The following is a 17374-nucleotide window of genomic DNA, read 5'->3' on the forward strand; positions in this document are numbered from 1 at the left end:
AATAACATAATCAGATTTATACAGATTTAACTTCAAATCAAAATACAACACGTTTAACAAATGATCCTCATTCTGTTTTTCACTATTTTACAACGCATTACTCATTTCACCTTAAAGTTGAAGAACTTATTATATCTTATCCCCAGTTGAACCAGATTAGTAGGAAAGGAGCCGTTTTCAATCGTAAGGATTTTGTTGCCGTTCAACCACAGTTCTGTCAGGTTACTGAGCTCGGAAAAATCACCGGCCTCCACAAATCCAAACTGATTGCTTAAAATAGTACTGCTTTTGTACAAATTTATATCTATAGTTTTTATTTGCGATTCATCGCAGCGTTTTTTTTCTGGTGGGGTATGTGTTTTAATTAGAAAGATTGATAACAAGTTTATATGTAACTAAACTTCTAGAAATAAATTAAACTATACGACATCTATGTTTGTTGCACGCTATTGCTTGTTTGTTCCAATCAATTCTTTTATTTTACCTTAATAATAATCCAAATAAGATCGGACGGCTGTACATTTTACTGAAATGCCGAGTATTGATGTACAAAAATATGCGATGTAACAAATTTATCTTTTAAATTTACCTAAGGCTAGCGTAGGCCTACCTATTAAGGTATAATTCGCGAACATTTGGCAAACGTTCTTTTCCAATGATGGCAGGTGGAATGTACTCCAATCTGGAAAAACAAAACCTTGCAAGATTATTACTTTTTCACCAATATGTGATTAGCTTTTTCATTTTTTAAACAGCTTCCTTTGTTGCTTTGCGGGATTACTTTTGTTCAGTTATTATTTCAGTTGTACCATGGATAGTTGAAAAATAATTACAATAATTTTCGTTAAGATGAAACATTTTTATTAGACTTTATGGTAGAACACAAAATGTGGCCCGAGTATTCATTATTGTGGTCCCAAATTTCTTTAATGTATAGTGTTGACCAACGTTTTTGATTACTATCTATTACAATGTTTGGCATAGAGTTCGAGTGGCATGTCTGTTCGGAACATTACAAACTAAAAAAAAATAAGTAACATTAAACCAATGTTAACACAGGAACTCGAACTTTGTATGGCCTGTGACAAATGCGCAAATGGCATATATGTTTGCCCCACAGATGTAAATTAAAATTCTTGAGCAAGGCTGTTACAGCGTTGCCCGTGCTAATACTCATTTTCTTGAAATACTATAAAAACGAGGTCAAAAAGTATATTTGTTTTCCAAAAACTGCTGTTTTTATTTTATTTTTTGAAGCTTTAGTTTTGAAAGCTGCATACTGTGAAGTTAATTACTAATTAGAGCAAAACATACCAAAGCAGCATCAACTTTGAAAGTTTACGTACATCGGAATGCATGCCCAAAAACGCTATAAAGAAGACTGATTCAATGAGGTGGAACGCTGCCCCTTTTGCTGTCCCGTCCCAACTAACCAGACGCAAATCATGAATGAACGCGTTTTTATTATTTTTGTGATAGAAACCACGTGTTTTTACGGATTTTTTATGTTAGGAATATTATTCGGAAAGTTTCAGCAGTTGTTTTTGTTCTAATTGTTATGGAAATATAATCCTGAAATGGTTAAAACGCCTTTTCCAGTTTGATCAAATAAATATTAAAAAATAAATTATAACATATATTCATGTTTCAACACAGTATGAAAACAATGTATAGAAAGAACCTTCTATTTCTTTTTTACAAATAGGGTGTAGCCTTCCCACACTTGTGTTGCCGTGTAAACCACTTGTTATGTTTCCAAAACCGTATTACTGCCGGGTTTCTATATTATTTGCCTCCGTCATGATCACTGCAGAATTGTATAGCCTATAGCTTTGACGATCTTAGTTTCTCGCGCTTTGCCGGTGGGGATTGGACAGAGTCGCTTTCAGATAAGTTCAGTTAGACATGTTATCCAGCATATTCGTAACGAACACTTACTTGTTGGACGAAAGTTGCAGCAAGGCGATTTCCTGGGTGCACAGAAACAGATCTGTGTGTAAGCTTTCTGATGTGATCTGATTGTTGTTTAGCGTCAAATGCCTTAACCTTGGCATATGGCAGAACGCATCGTGGGCAACGCTGGTAATCTCATTGTGAGAGAGACGCCTGTATTTTGTAAGAAAAAATATGTAAAGACAGCTACTAAAAGACACAGAAAAGTTAATTTTCATACATGAAATGTATTAATTATACTAGCCTACGAATATCAACTCCATGTTACCAAACTTAATATTTTAAGAGAGTTCATTTTTATAGAACAATGCAAACCGACAAGTGGATTACTAAATACATAATTTTGCTCAACATATATTTATAAGAGACCAATTTAAGATTTTTTTATGACAGGCCAATTAAATGTGAGCTAAAGAGAATCAGGTAAACGTGTAAGGCAATTACAGTTTTAAAGAGTTATTTTACGAACTGCGCAGATGAATCAAACTCTGCTTGAAAGTGAAATGTTCAGTTTCGGTTGTTAAACGGTGAAATCTTACATTGCAGTTATACTGGTCAGGTTTCTGAAAGGTTCAAACTTTGGCAAGCCGCTGCAGTACAGTTCCCACTCTCTACCCTTGAAAGAGACCTCAGGATATTCAACGATGGATTTAATAAGGTTGCGATCCGCATGACTGCCGATAAGTACAAAGCACAATAGATAAAATAGAAGTGAAAATAATGTTGCTTTCCCCCAGACCTGATTCGCATTGCATTCTATATTTATTCTTTATGTAAAATGTATCTAATTGTGTAATAATAATGAAGCGTCAATTGTAGACCGAAAACCATCTTTGCAAACAAAAATATTTGCAACTATTTAAAAAACGAGAGAAACTATTTTAATATCAAGATATTATTAAACAGTATTTAAATAATCGATTTTATCTGCTTTACTTGATTAACCAATTCAAGATGAACATTTTACCATACAGGCCTACTAGCATTTTTAGTCGTTTGTATCAATAACGGGTACAGCTTTTTGGGGTTTTTGAAATCAGCACTTTTTGCTTGTTTCGCCTACATAGAATGCAGATTCGGCCAGTTTCTCCATTCGAATGTGGCGTGAGGGAAAGTGGGAAGCTGATTGCTTCCGAGGAAGAGCTCGGCCAATATCGGAAGATCCACAAAAGCCCTGTGATCTACACAAGCGATTTGCTGACTGTGCAGACGCAACCTCTTCAGGTTCGGCAAATCGCGAAAGGCGTCTCTGCCAATTTCTGTTAAATTGTTGTGGCTCAGATCTCTGAACAAAACATTGACGTTAGGATTTCTGTATTAGTATTTTTTCAGCGTCTCTAATAATAAATTTATTGAAAGATTACTTAGAAAAAAGACAAGTTTACATGTGTAGTATCTCCTGTAGACCGTGGAATAGGCAAGTAGAGAAATCAGGAATACTGTTGTGATGCATCTCTCTAAAATTGTAATGTATCAACAACCAATTAAGCTAAAGAGATAATAAATTCTAAAATAAGTAGAAATAAGTAACGAAATCCTCTGGTTGATAACAAATAAAAATAAACGATAAAATATAACAAACTTTAAATATTAGCTGTTATAAAAACAATACTGGTTATTAAAAAGTAAATTTCACTGCTAGCACTTACAATATCTTTAGCTGAGTGACATTGTCAAAGGTGTGGGCTTGTACACAGGTTATCTGATTGTTGCTAACGTTACTGTAATAAGAGAATAAAACGAAATTTAGGCAAATGAGAATATTGTTATTCATGTTATAAGCTTTAAAAAATAATAACACAAAAATTAAATGAAACATATTTTTTCTATAAGTGAAAACCTACTTTAAAAAAAGATTTTTTTACTCACAAATGTTGCAATGGAGAGTCGCGAAATCGATTCATTTCAGTTTTGGAGAGCTGAGTAATTTTGTTGGCGTCGAAAGATCTTAATGTAATTTAAATTTAACCTACAGATATTAAAGTGTATAAGTATTTTTTTAATCATCACTTACATGTATTGCAGGAATGGCATATTTATGAAAGATTGCGATGGTACAAGGGGTCCGATGTTATTGGCACTCAAAGCTCTGTATACAGTTTTTGACCGTTAAATAGTGGTTTTATTATAGGATTTGTGATTTGTGGGCCCTTTAAGGTGTCCACTCAACATATTTAATGATTCGTTGAAAAAAGTATTATCCGGGGTACATACTCATTTAAGTTATACGGGGTTTCAAATGACATTCTTTGTATAAGTACGGTGATGTTTTTATTCCCGTGTGATAGTTGTTCTTTAGGTCTTCCATTATTTCAAATAAACACGCGTTTTTCCAGGTAAGAAAAACTATAGACGAACCAATGGGGCAAGTTAAACTACGTATTGCGTCTTTATGTCGTCTATGTCAGCAAAGGAATCGACAACAAACATTTATTTAAAATAAAACTTAATAAAAGTTGAGGTTAAATCACTTACATAAACTTAACGTTTGTCCCGCTGAAAAGATTGGGTGGAATCCACGATATTTCGTTCTCAACTAGGTTACTGGTTTGAACAGTATAAAAATAAGTTATAACATTTGGTATAACTGTAAATACACATAATGCAAACTTACACGTGGCTAACTGACAGTGCTATCCCCAATGAGGTGTCGTTTGGATAATGAAACCGCAACTTATTACGGCTTAAATCACTGCAGATAGAAAATTTATTTAAAACAATTCTTTTTGGAAATAAGCACATAATTTTTTTCCTGACAAACTGCAATATTTCTACTAAGGTCGATATAATAAAGCCTGTATCTGAATGGCTGTAGAGTCGAACTGGGGACTCGACGGGGTCGGTTTGTTTTGCTGGAGTCGGACTCGGGAATCGGGACTCAAGTAAGACCACGTAAAACTATCCGAGTCCCGAGTCGGACGTGCACATGAGCAGTTGCAAATTTGCAAACTGATATTACGCCAACCATTAATCGTAAAAGTGTAATAGCAAAAGTTGGAAATTTTTCCATCGATGTATTGTGAGTAAATGATTTATATGACACCTTATATGCGTGGATTGCCGGAAATCTACCTTAATTGAGTTAATGTACGTGATTGGTGAAATACATGTTGTAGAGTCCGAGCCTGATTCGGAGCTCGATGGAATCGCACATTTATGCCGGAGTCGGACTCGGAAGTCGGAAGTCTGACTCGGGTTTTTTTATGCCGGAGTCGGACTCGAGAGTTAGACTTAGGTTATTTTAACCGATTTCGCTGCCCTGATTTAAACTAAAACAGTCACAACATACATCCATGTAAGGTCGTAGTTGAACTGCAGATCGGGAAACCGCTCCAGTGACGTGCCATGAATAGTTCTAAAAAGCAAATGAGTTGCGTAAATAGGATGAAAGAATGCTCGGATGCAACGGCAACAAAAATAACAAGGGGATAAACGTAAAATTAGGACGTTGCTCTGTTACATAGTTCCGGCAGATATTTGAAAGGCTAACAGAGTATACAATAAATTTACATTTGGGTTTTTGTTCTACCTTTATCTAAGTTTGTAGTCAATTCTACAGTATTCTAAACATTTTTAGGATTAAATTTAAGCTACATTATTTTCTAACCATAGATCACCACGAAGTTTGTTTAAAAACGAATTTATATATGGAAAAGGTGGACTTCGGTTTGTTAAAAGTGTTATCGCTTTAAAATTAGCACATTATAAAAATTGTGTTAAAAAAATATTTTTTTTAATTACGTGAGGATGTTTTTATTTGTTGGAAAAAAATTATAAACGTAAATCTCAGTAATGTCCTCACTATTTTCAATTACCGAAACTTCATTGAACCTAAAATTGACAAAATAAAGAGTAGTTTTTAAGATGCATTATATGGGTGAAACTATTTAACCTTCAAGAAAACGTTTTAAACAGGATGACATTAAACTTACAACTCAGTTAGCTTCGTTAGATTGTAGAATATGTCAACAGCAACGTGTTGTAGAGGCAAACCCAGCAATGTAATATGGGTGAGATTTTCAAGAAAAAATCCAGATTCTATCATAGTTGGGAAGTACGATTTTCTTTTGACAAACCTAAAATAAAAAAGCAAATAATTTGTAGATTAAGCTATGTGAAAGCCGTTTGTTTCACATCATGCAACGCTATACATATTTTAGTATCTAGTCAAAATCATGTATTTTTGGTATACACACTTACTTAAACACACCTATAGTTCCAAAAATGGATGGTAAAACAAATCTTGTATAAACTAAATTTAAACCAATATTGCATGTTAAAATACGAAAGTTGTAATAACAATAAGTACATTGATCTAACCAAATCCATATAGCATTTAAAGTATCACAAAATTCTATAATCATAGAATACTGTAAATGCCTTTTAAGCGGAATAGGTATATATTTCTCTTTACGTCATGTTAACTGAATTTAATATCGACAGAAAAGTGACAGAAGAGTAGGGTCTACAGTCTACACGGTTGGGTTGTTAAGAGCCGGTCAAATAAGGAATTTAATAAAACAGTTGCTCAATCGAACCACCAGAAATGCTACAGGGTAATGCTACACCCCTGCGAAACAAAAACGACCAAGAAACAGCGAACTTACAGCTGCGTGACGGCCGCCTGTCCTTCAGTGCAGTTGACCGTTTTCGCATAGTCGTTGCACCGACATCCAGTGCACAGGTCGTCCTGGTAATCCCTGTAGTGCCGACCGTAGCCGTACAGCACCACCGGGTGCGATCCTCGCAAGTCGCAGTCGTAGGACCAGAAACCGGGAAAACGCCGCGCTAAAAAAAAGAATCATCCCTATAAAATTATAACAAGGTTTTACGATTATATTTATCGTAAATAACTATTTAGCGTGAGTCCTGGTATTTTTAATATTAGCGCTAATGTTCTGCCTCAGTAAGGTCTGCCTGATTCTTAAAAATACCAAGAAACGTAATTAGCATTATTAATTATTGACAACAACAACGAGCTTGCATTTTACGATAATCTACCTACATTAGCGACTAACAATTAACAACTAATAAAGACTTTTACATAACACTTTACCTATCATAGAATATATCTTTAAAACTGCATCAATACATATCTACAAAGCGCTAACAATCTATAACATTCTCGAACAATAACTTATACATACTGGAACAATAACGAAACATAATCAAACAATTTTGCCTCAAATTTCACAATAATCGCGTGACCTCACATGCTATAGTCGTGCACATAGTCGCGAGGTGTATATAGCGTTGTAATCGGCCCCCATGAAATGCACGAATGCTTAAACCCCATTGAGGTACTGAATGAATGTGTTAATTTAGTATTCCTTAAATAATTACTAACGGCTAAAGATGTTGAAAGACCGCAACACAAGGGTAGACTGAATCTCGAAAAAAAAAATTGGTTCTCGTCTTCTAAGACGGTTACAAATAACCCGAGTCCGACTCAAGGCAAATGTGCAATTTCAACAAGTTCCAAATCCAGCTCAAGACTCTACAGCAGTGGTTCTCAACCTATCATGGCTTGCGGTTTGGCACAATAATTAATAGATTGCCGCACCCCTATAATATTTGTCTGTATAGGTAAATCAGTAGAATGTCACAATAAACGGAACTGTAACAACACACATCAACTCAGCATAACGTAGGAAGTTTTAATTGGATTAATTCCACTCCAATCTTACACAAAAAGTCGTAAGATTTGAGCAGAAATGAGTTTCTTATATTTTTCAAATATCTCTTCACACCCTTAGGCATGAAAAATGGCACCCCACGTGGTTATATACGATTGATGTTTAGCAATCGACTTGGTTGTTCTTATTTAATTCATCTATCCAAATCAAATAGCTGGAAAAATTACATCTTCACAACTTACAGTTGACGGCTATATCAGTTTTAAAAGTTGGTATTGTGCATGACATGTACACGTCGCACTCTGGACTCGGGACTCGGGTATTTTTACGTAGTCTTACTCGAGTCTCGAGTCCCGAGTCCGACTTTATAGCAAAAACGCGTTCGTCTCCGACTTCGCAGTCCTGCTTTTGTCGTGTGTAAACCTTGAGCTATTATATTTTGTAAACATTATTTGAATAAGGAAATTCTTCTAATACCCGACTTGATCATAGAAGATGAATATTAAGTTGACTTAACCGCAGATTTTCAGCTTAGTTTACTTGACGCTATAACAAGCGAACATTTCAAAGCCGAGCGCATTTTTTTTTTGTTCGGGGTCGTTTCTTATACTATCAATATAAATGCCCAAAACTGCTAATATTAAACGGCCAGAGCTGGCAGATTGATAAACGTGTCCTAATCACGTACTCACCTTCGTTGTATCCCATTGAATATCTTTCATTCCAAAACTTTTCACCGGTCCATTGCGGCTGTCCATGGCGACAGTTTGCCTTTACTCCACATATGCAGAATGCAATGCAAACCAAAAAACGCGGCGCATACATGTTGATCAGGCTCTAAACTTGACTGGAATGAAAAAGATGCTGGAAAAGTTTCGGCCACGGCATTCATTTGTGTTGGCAACCGATCGGAATCTAGTATAGTTTGAGAAGAACAATAGCAGTAGGGAAGAGTTCACAACAAAGGAGCAAGATGTACAATATAGGCGTGAACAATATGTTGCTATAATTAATTTTAACGTGAAACTATTTATTGGCAACGTCTGGAGCAAATATTGTTTTTCTTGTGTCGGAGGTAAGAAAGCAACACTTGATATATTTTAAAATAAATTGTGGCCGTACACACAATTGTTGAGATTACATATATCACAGTAATGGTGGTATATTCCAGTGGTTGCCTACCTTTTTAACCTCGATAAAACATAAATATATTTGTGGCACTCATTTGCAGTTTTGTAACGTGGTATGCTATAATGTGATAAAAATTAAATTGAAACACAACGCTTCAACTGTGCGATATATAAACATATTTATTAATTTATTGCTGTTTATAATCTTATAAACGAATAATCGTATCTTTTTATCAATAAAGTAAATAAAGAGTCTTAAAAACTAAAAAGTATTCTGGTTTTAAATCACTACTCTATACGGGTGAATTAAAAAAACTTTTTAGTAATAAACGAATGTTACTAATCAGAAGTCAACGAACCACAAGTGGCAGTAACGGGTCTAAGTTAAAATAATTGAAAAGTTGGTTACACTGGTGTTAGTTTATTGGTGAATCATCATTTGTCGCGTATGGCGATGTAAGTGAGTTATGTGATATATTTTATATTTTGTTCGATCAACTAAGCTTGAACTGGTTTCAGGGTCATTTCGTTAGCTTGTTTGTTAAATAAAAAAAGGAATTATAACAAGATTGCATCGCGCATATAACCTTCTTTCTTCACACGAGAAACGCTATAAGCAAATTCGTTCGCGGCATATTCATACCAACCATACAACCAAAAACTGTGAACAACCATCTTAAATATACGCGGCAAGTTAGTTTCTAAATACCAATGAAAGACACACACAAACATATGTGTTTAATAACATCTGTGATCTAGCCCCTCGGAAGTTGCTTTATGACCAACGGTTACGGCTTCCATATCAATAGTACACCGAAAAGCTTCTAAATACCAGTGTTGTCATGACTGACGTCAATAAATAACCTATTTGTAATGCAAATATAGCTGCCTAATTTGAAAAAACCCGCGGCACATTAGCGGATCTCTTGAAAACACTACTGTGTCGCGGAATGCAGTTTGCAAATCTCCGACGTATAAAGTCAAAGCTAGCAACTGTAAAACAGAGGGTTAAGGCGTCCGACTTAGTATTTAATAATTTGATTAATAAACGATAATGAGATAAAAAAAATGTTCGGTTTATTGGACACTATGGTTATGCGTTTATGCCAATGATACGGTGTCAGTTGTAAAAGTGCCTGGCGGTTTACCGCACTGTATGGTTTGCTTATTTCGGTTTTTGTAAGGATTTACAAACAGTTTGAGGAAGCAATGCTTTTCAGTCCAATGGAGTAAAGCGCTCACAGTAAACTTTAAGCAATGTCAAAATACGTTCAAATATTGGTATTTTTGTCTCTCGTTTTACCGACGTTATCAATGGATAAATAGCTCGTTTTGTACAGCAGTAGCCGTAGCTCGTTCAGGTTTGGCTGGTCGAGAAAAATATATTTTATATATCTGTGAGCTAGAATCACGTAGAAAATGTAATGAAATATAACAATGGCTGATGTAGGGATGACATACTAAAAAAAGCGTTTTTGTTTTCTGGTTAATATAACCAATTTATGTGGGTGTTGATGTAAGTTTGTTCCCGTTCAGTTTCCAGCATCAGAAAAAATGCAGTGTAGCCTACTTCCGTGAGTTGCCAACTACTGCTTTGAGTCTACTTCGCCTTACAGCTATTTGCTTACTTTAGTCTGGCATTGTTGAAGACGGTGTTTCGTTTGAAAAATGATGCCATTTATGGACGTATTTCGGCAAATCGGTATTGAGCGGCAAAAATGCAAACTTATATGTTGTTTATTAACAAATAATGTACTTTGGTTAACTCGAAGAATACTAGACATAAATATTGTGGTGCAAATTGGTCGATTTTACGTTTCGAGGTAAATTTCCAACCGGATATGGTTATTCAGCTTAAGCCAAGGTGTAACAACATTGACAAACATATATTAAAAATATAGCAATAACTGATGTAGGGATCATATACTAAAAAATACAGCGTGTTTGTTTTCTGGTTAATATAGCCAACTACTTTATGTGGGTTTTCATGTCGGTTTCCAGCAACAGGACAAAATGCAGTGTAGCCTACTTCCGTGAGTTCCCATCTACAGTAGTGAGTCTACTTCGCCTTACAGCTATTTGCTTACTTTAGTCTGGCATTGTTGAAGACGGTGTTTCGTTTGAAAAATGATGCCATTTATGGACGTATTTCGGCAAATCGGTATTGAGCGGCAAAAGTGCAAACTTATATGTTGTTTATTAACAAATAATATACTTTGGTTACCTCAAAGAATACTAGACATAAATAGTGTGGTGCAAAAAGGGCGATATTTTGAATAAATTCCAAACAGGATTTTGATATTCACATAAAGCAAAGGCGTAACAAAATCACTTTTTCTATATTTAGTAAAAAACGCACCATTTGTTTTTGAAGTCATTGTCTGATTCTGTCAACGTTTTATTACCTTAACAGCTACACTTTGGTTTACTCAGTCAAAAGTGACGCAATCCTATGGCGTTTAAAATAAACTTTTACACAAAGCTCTAAAAAAAGAAAAAAAAGTCACGTGACGATGCCCAGTGCGGACGTGTCTCACAAGACTGGAGGAAAATTACAATAAAGGGAGTTTTGTTTAGTTCATTTCTGTGCACGATGCGATAATGACGGAAATCTATAAAGCAGCATTAGCGCATGATTACAGATGACTAGGTTAAATCAAACGTCACTAGAGCTACCTAAAATCATTAGTGCTACGAAACGTGCACTGTTTAATTAAATAATGAGCAGTCAAACTTTGTTTACTACTGTCATACTAATTGCGTTTAGTTATAAATTTACCGTAATGCAGATCAATTAAATAAATGCTACGGAAGTCTTGGGTGGCAATTTCTAAGTAACTCTACTAAGCAAAAATCAATAATTGAAAGAATATTTAGTTGTTTCTTAGGCTTTACTACAGGACTTACAATCGTTATTTTAAAATTACCAGTTTGGTAAGTTCGGTACCGGTCAGCAATTATGAACTTGGTGTTTTACAGGTTTAACTATAGGTATACAAAATTTTCATAAACTCAAAATGTATGCAACATCACTACTTGCAATTATTTTAGCATTCTATGCTGCCAAAGGTACGTTTGTTGTGGATTTTACCTGTAATAGTTGATGTGTGTTTATTAAAAAGACATAAATGCAGCAGCCACTTTTAATTGTTATACACTTACAAAAATAGTATACTGTAGTATACGGTACGGTAGTGCTTTTCAACCCGTGGGATGGTACGCACTTGTGCGGATGGAAAAAATTGTAACACGGATGGCAAACGTCGTGCGGATGAATGTGCGGATGAAAACGATGCATGCTATTATTTTTTATCATGTGTAATACAGTAATCAAATAAACTGGTGCGCCAACTTATGCGTTACAGGTAGCCTACAGTAATATAGTCTCGAAAGTGGTTCATTGCAGCTTAAGCTATCTATTTTATATTGGTCAAGGCTTAGGCAAACGGTTTTAATACACAAACCCTTTCATTGTTATTTCTCAAATAAAACTAAAGGTTGCAAACTTACTGGTCTTGTTTAGTGAGGATGGAAATTTTTCGAAATAAAAAAGTGCGGATGGAAATTGTAAAGGTTTAAAAGCACTGCGGTACGGGATTTTTTGAGATACTAGGCCTAGGATATTTAAAAAAAATGAGAGTTCTTTTAAAAACAATTGTTGTTTTAATTTTTGATAAACGTAGATCCGCCCTAGTCATTTAGTATAAAGGGTGCCTATGTAGCCATATAAGCGTTATGAAAAGGTGACTATATAGCTTTTCCGGTGGTAAAATATAAATCATTTAGTTTTAGTCGCATTTCAAACACTACAGCGCCTATTTTTTAGAACTGTCTTATATCAGGTAATCCAGGTGTGGCCATAGCTACTAATCTGCGCATCGCGAAGTCTTATTATTCTAAATCAGGGTTTTTTAAGTCCTTGAACTAGTTTTAGGGGTCCATGAAGGCCTAATTATAACATTAGTGTAAAGTAATATTTTTTTCCAAAAAAAAGTTTAATTAAAAGTAAAACGGTTTCGCACTGACTGTATCTAAACTCCATTTCTCTTTTTTTAGACCGAAATACGGATTTATGAAGTCTATTTGTATTGTGACGTCAATTTATGACGTCCTTTTTTTATATTTGTCCTGATACCGCGATCCACGCGAAGCCAAACAAGTTTTTACGGTTCCGCGTTATAAAATTTAAGAACCCCTGTTGTAAATAAACAAAATATACCTAAATTTTTAAACACTAAGTGAATGTTTAACCAAATATTAACAAGGAATTAATGGTGAATCGATGTAAAAATGATGTATTTTTCCAAAGCGTAAAGAGCTCCTCGTTTTAATCGATAGCCGCTTGTTGGCCACCCCTGGCTCATAGCAAGGCTAGTTACAGGCGCTTGACGCTTCATTGCGCGGAACAGATCACGCATAGCTACCAAACGTCGCGTTCTTTTGTGTTGATGGTTAATCTTGGAAAACGAGGGATTGACTTTACTCCCAGTTTAACCTCGCATCGCACACCCGGTAATCACAGTACGAGCTCCTTCAGCATTATGCTTGTTTTTTTGAAAGGATAATAGCCAAGTTTATAGTTTGCCCTTTGTTTGATATATCGTACAGAGCACCATTTTTATTATACGGCTTCGCGTGATTTTGGACTTGGTATTTGGTTTTGTTCCATGATAATGGAAAAGGAAGCATTCAAATGCAAGTCCAGACTATTCTGGTAAAATGTGACGTCATTTGTTACTTATAAGACTCTGTAAATGATTGAGTAAACATCCCCGCGAAGTAAAGGCTATACTAAGAATCTTATGAGATGTTCATTAGACAATGGTTTGCAGCCCTATCGAAATCGATTTAGATGTCCATAGTGACACACTGGATAAAAACACATTCTTCAAATATAACATTTGTTAGGCATACAAGCCTTTGCCTTGAAATGTCGTAGTTGACGAGTGTATTTTTCAGTTTTGTAAGAACTGACCACGAGCGAAAGAGTACCGTAGCATCAGCGTTTTGTAAGGCTGCTCCTAACCTATTTAGAATGGTGAATGTTTCCAACGATAAATGTTTAACAAACCTTGGTCACATATTAAGGGCTATCGCAATACACCCGGCCCCAATGTGTTGGCTCAAAACGAAAATCCGCGTAACGAAACTGCCGACTAAGCTTCTACTCGCCACGCACATAAGATATCACGAGGCAGATCAGTACGGATAACACATGACTGGGCGCAAGAAGTTGTACATAAATTGCATTTAGGCTAATGGAAGATTTAAATAGTAAAATCCATGCAGAGAGAACTAATACACACGCAATGCAAAAATTAAAGGTTTAAAAACGTCAAAGGACGATAAAATAAAGCTATTAGCAAATATTTATACCAATGCCTTAGTAATTGTTACGTCTCCCATTAGGTAGCCTACGCGCATTGGTAATTGTTGAGCAGTCTAAACACAACCCCAAATCAAAAACATGCTGTGATTTCGCCTCCATTACTTTTAGGGACTGCCTTGATGTGCTACTCCTGCACCTATTCCGACTTGCTTCCAAACGAGTCTTGCAAGAATCCGTCGGGAAACACGTCTCCCATAACCTGTCTGTCCGGAGCCAACGCCTGTCTGACCTACACCACAACAATAACAGGTAAATGATCAAAGTTTGCCGTATGTTATAATAACTTCAAAGCTTTAATACTACGAAAAAAACAATTATAACGCTGATATGCAACAATGATGGTTTTCAACAAAACGACGGTACTGTAAACAGTAATTCATCAATTGACATGCAATATCACTATTCTGGTATGAAAATTGGCCGCTATTTTGTGCCTAGAAGCAAACCTTAGCTTCTCACCATCTTAAACAAATCAATGTATCTTTGGTTTACAAAGTATTGGGGGTTAAAATAATGATGTTGCGTTACGAACATTTGAATATACTGAAACAAATTATGGCAAAGGAATGAACATACGGCACAAAGTCAGATTCAACCGACGCTTATATCAAAAGGCAAATTTACAACCCGTAAGTTAGTTTAAAATTCACCTTAATTGGTTAATATTATTCCCCCCACGTAAACATTACACATCTAATCAGGTAAACCTTTTTGATATGGTTTAAAACAACAGGCTTTCTTGTAAGTGCTTGTTAGTATCGCGACAGCAAAGGAATGCACCCCCAAGCAGCGAAGCATAAAACACGTTATAGCTGTGCTTCTCACACTGATGTGCCTTTGAGAGTTTGTCAACTATGCCCCGAAACATTTTGTATATTTTGAAAAACGGATATTTGTATTAATTATCAATTGGCATACACGTAAACATTATAAACTTAAATACGCAATAACTATTACAAATTAATAATATTGACACATTTACGTATAGTTTGTGGCGTGTAAAGCGCGATTGTAAAATTACTCTATTGTTAATGTAAAAAGCTCGTATCGAAACTTCTTAATTATCAACATGATTCCGATCTACCCGACCTTTTTGGCCTGGCGATTAATTACATCAAACTACTGTATTGTTGTTGTGTTAAAAGTGTGTCGCGAGATATTTAAGATTTTTTCACTGTGCCGCAAGCTAAAAAAGTTCGACAACCACTGCTTTATAGGCTTGTTTTACTACAGTTGGTTCAGCGGCGTCGACCTCTACAACCACTCGCTCTTGCGGACTTGACCAGGTCTCCAGCGTATGCAATTCCGCGTCGTTTTTGGGCGTGACAACGGAAACGTGCACCAACTACAAGACAATCTGCAGCACGGGTGAGTCTTGGAATGCCGAACTCCTTGACTGTGCGCCTCTAAAACTCCCAAAATATTCCAAAAGGATTAGTGCGTGACGTTTTAACTGCTTAATACGAAATTACAGTTTTGTTGTTAGTTCTCTGCATAACAATACAGTTAAACGCGAAAAATCATAAAGTTTTTATATTGTTTTATTACTAAATAATAACAGTTGAAATTTGTTTCATTATAGTCGTGAATTTTCGTTGATTTTTATACATAACACTACAGTAAAAGGTGACAAATCATAAAGTTCTCATGTTTTTTTATTACTTATAATAACAGTTTATAATTTGTTTCATTACAGAATTTAAATTTTGGTTGTTTGTTTTCTACATAACACTACAGTTAAACGCGAAAAATCATAAAGTTTTCATATTGTTTTATTACTAAATAATAACGTTTATAATTTGTTTCATTACAGAAGTTGAATTTCTGTTGTTATTTTGTAATTTGATTTTAATTTAGTTATATTGCCACGTGAGGAATTAAATATTCCTTCAATTTTGTTTTAAATGAATTTGTTTATTATGGCTGTTGCTAAATGGGAAATGATTAAATATTGCTGTATTTCTTTCTACAGATGGATGTAACCACGCAGTCAGCGTACGATCTGGTTTTCTGGCTCTTTTCTGCGCCATTACAGTCAGCTGCTGGTTTATGATTTAAAATAGGATCGGCAAAACCTATTTCTAATGGTAGTGTACATATATATAGCATTAGTGCATAACAACACATTACGTATTTACTTAAATGTTTGGGATAGAGACATACTATGTTTGATCAAGATAGTTAAAACCTGGGCCACGTATAGGCTAGATTATATGACCAGTTTAATTTAGTGATTCCCAAAATGTTTTCTTTGCCTATCATCTTTTAGGGCAGTGCTTCTCAGCCTATGGGTCGCGACCCAAAATTGGGTCGCTGTTTAATTTGGCTGGGTCGCCAATCGCAGTAGTTTATATGTTTATTGAGATTGGTTCTGTGAAATATTTCTCAATTAAGAAAATTAAGGAAGCAATACAAATAAAGTCTTATAAAATAATTCTTAAAATTCGAAATTCTTTATGCTAATTCCTATTTTTTTGTTCGCTTACAAAAAGCTAGTTATTATTTTGTTTACAAGAAAAAACAATTGGGTCGCCAAAGCTTAGTCGTCATACTTACGCTTAATATTTGGGTCGCCGCGAAAAAAGGTTGAGAAGCACTGATTTAGGGTTTTGTATATTGTCGAATACTGCTTCAGACAGAATTTCCCTAAATAAACAATGCTTTTGCAAACATAATACAAATCCAGGAGGAATTTCACTTGCGTTTTTACAGATATATTAACCTGGCGTAAAACTATTCCATAAGTCTTGCGTTGTTGTGTCATGCTTTTTAACCACACCTGTATGGAGTAGCATTGGAACTTGTTTTACATACTGGGCTGTATTCATCGACTATATACAATTAGTTATGTTTGTTGCTATTTTCTGGAACTTATTTGAAATACTGATGAAGCCGCTAAATATGATTACTGATATGATTTAGTGAACTTTCCGCAAAACTTTTTCGCAGTGTATAATAAACTTGATTTCTCATGATAAAACGTTTGATATTGGTTGATTAATTGCTCAAAACTAAATAAATCTACATAGTTAGAAAAGGGGAGGTGGCTTGACATATAGTAGGCGTCTCTTGTTTTTTAGTTGCACCTTCGGATAAGTAGGGCTATGCGTCTTTTCGTGTAATATACAACATGCAATCAATAGAAAAAAAAATTATATAGCCTGTGATACCCGAAAAAATGCTATTATATCGCTGGTCAGTTAACTTGCTTATACGCTTAATCCAAGAAGCCACTATTATACATGTTCTAGTTCACGAGGACTATT

At 35.2% G+C, this 17374-nt stretch overlaps 2 protein-coding genes across 2 annotated transcripts in view; one reads left to right on the forward strand and one right to left on the reverse strand.

Annotated features, from left to right (window-relative positions):
• The window catches only part of LOC146139619 (uncharacterized), a 40295-nt gene extending 31888 nt beyond the window's left edge, over positions 1–8407 (reverse strand). Inside the window, exons 1-15 of the mRNA XM_083392498.1 lie at positions 8282–8407; positions 6564–6741; positions 5886–6029; positions 5243–5308; positions 4568–4645; positions 4429–4497; positions 3968–4042; positions 3823–3900; positions 3603–3674; positions 3339–3410; positions 3017–3238; positions 2493–2627; positions 1939–2106; positions 611–682; positions 111–270 (exon numbers count right to left, since the gene is read on the reverse strand). Coding sequence (XP_083248624.1) covers positions 111–270; positions 611–682; positions 1939–2106; positions 2493–2627; positions 3017–3238; positions 3339–3410; positions 3603–3674; positions 3823–3900; positions 3968–4042; positions 4429–4497; positions 4568–4645; positions 5243–5308; positions 5886–6029; positions 6564–6741; positions 8282–8297 — 1605 coding nt within the window. The 5' untranslated portion in view covers positions 8298–8407. The remainder of the gene's footprint in view (positions 1–110; positions 271–610; positions 683–1938; positions 2107–2492; positions 2628–3016; positions 3239–3338; positions 3411–3602; positions 3675–3822; positions 3901–3967; positions 4043–4428; positions 4498–4567; positions 4646–5242; positions 5309–5885; positions 6030–6563; positions 6742–8281) is intronic.
• A 3295-nt stretch (positions 8408–11702) lies between these two features.
• LOC146139620 (uncharacterized) lies at positions 11703–17082 on the forward strand. The gene is made up of 4 exons (XM_083392274.1): positions 11703–11788; positions 14217–14357; positions 15342–15476; positions 16081–17082. Exons 1-4 carry the CDS (start codon positions 11737–11739, stop codon positions 16164–16166), a joined length of 414 nt encoding a protein of 137 aa, XP_083248400.1. The 5' UTR covers positions 11703–11736; the 3' UTR covers positions 16167–17082.
• The last annotated feature ends 292 nt before the right edge of the window (positions 17083–17374 follow it).

The sequence above is a fragment of the Ascidiella aspersa genome, chromosome 6 (genome assembly GCF_963924565.1).
Source record: "Ascidiella aspersa chromosome 6, kaAscAspe10.2, whole genome shotgun sequence".
Taxonomy (NCBI): Eukaryota; Metazoa; Chordata; class Ascidiacea; order Phlebobranchia; family Ascidiidae; genus Ascidiella; species Ascidiella aspersa.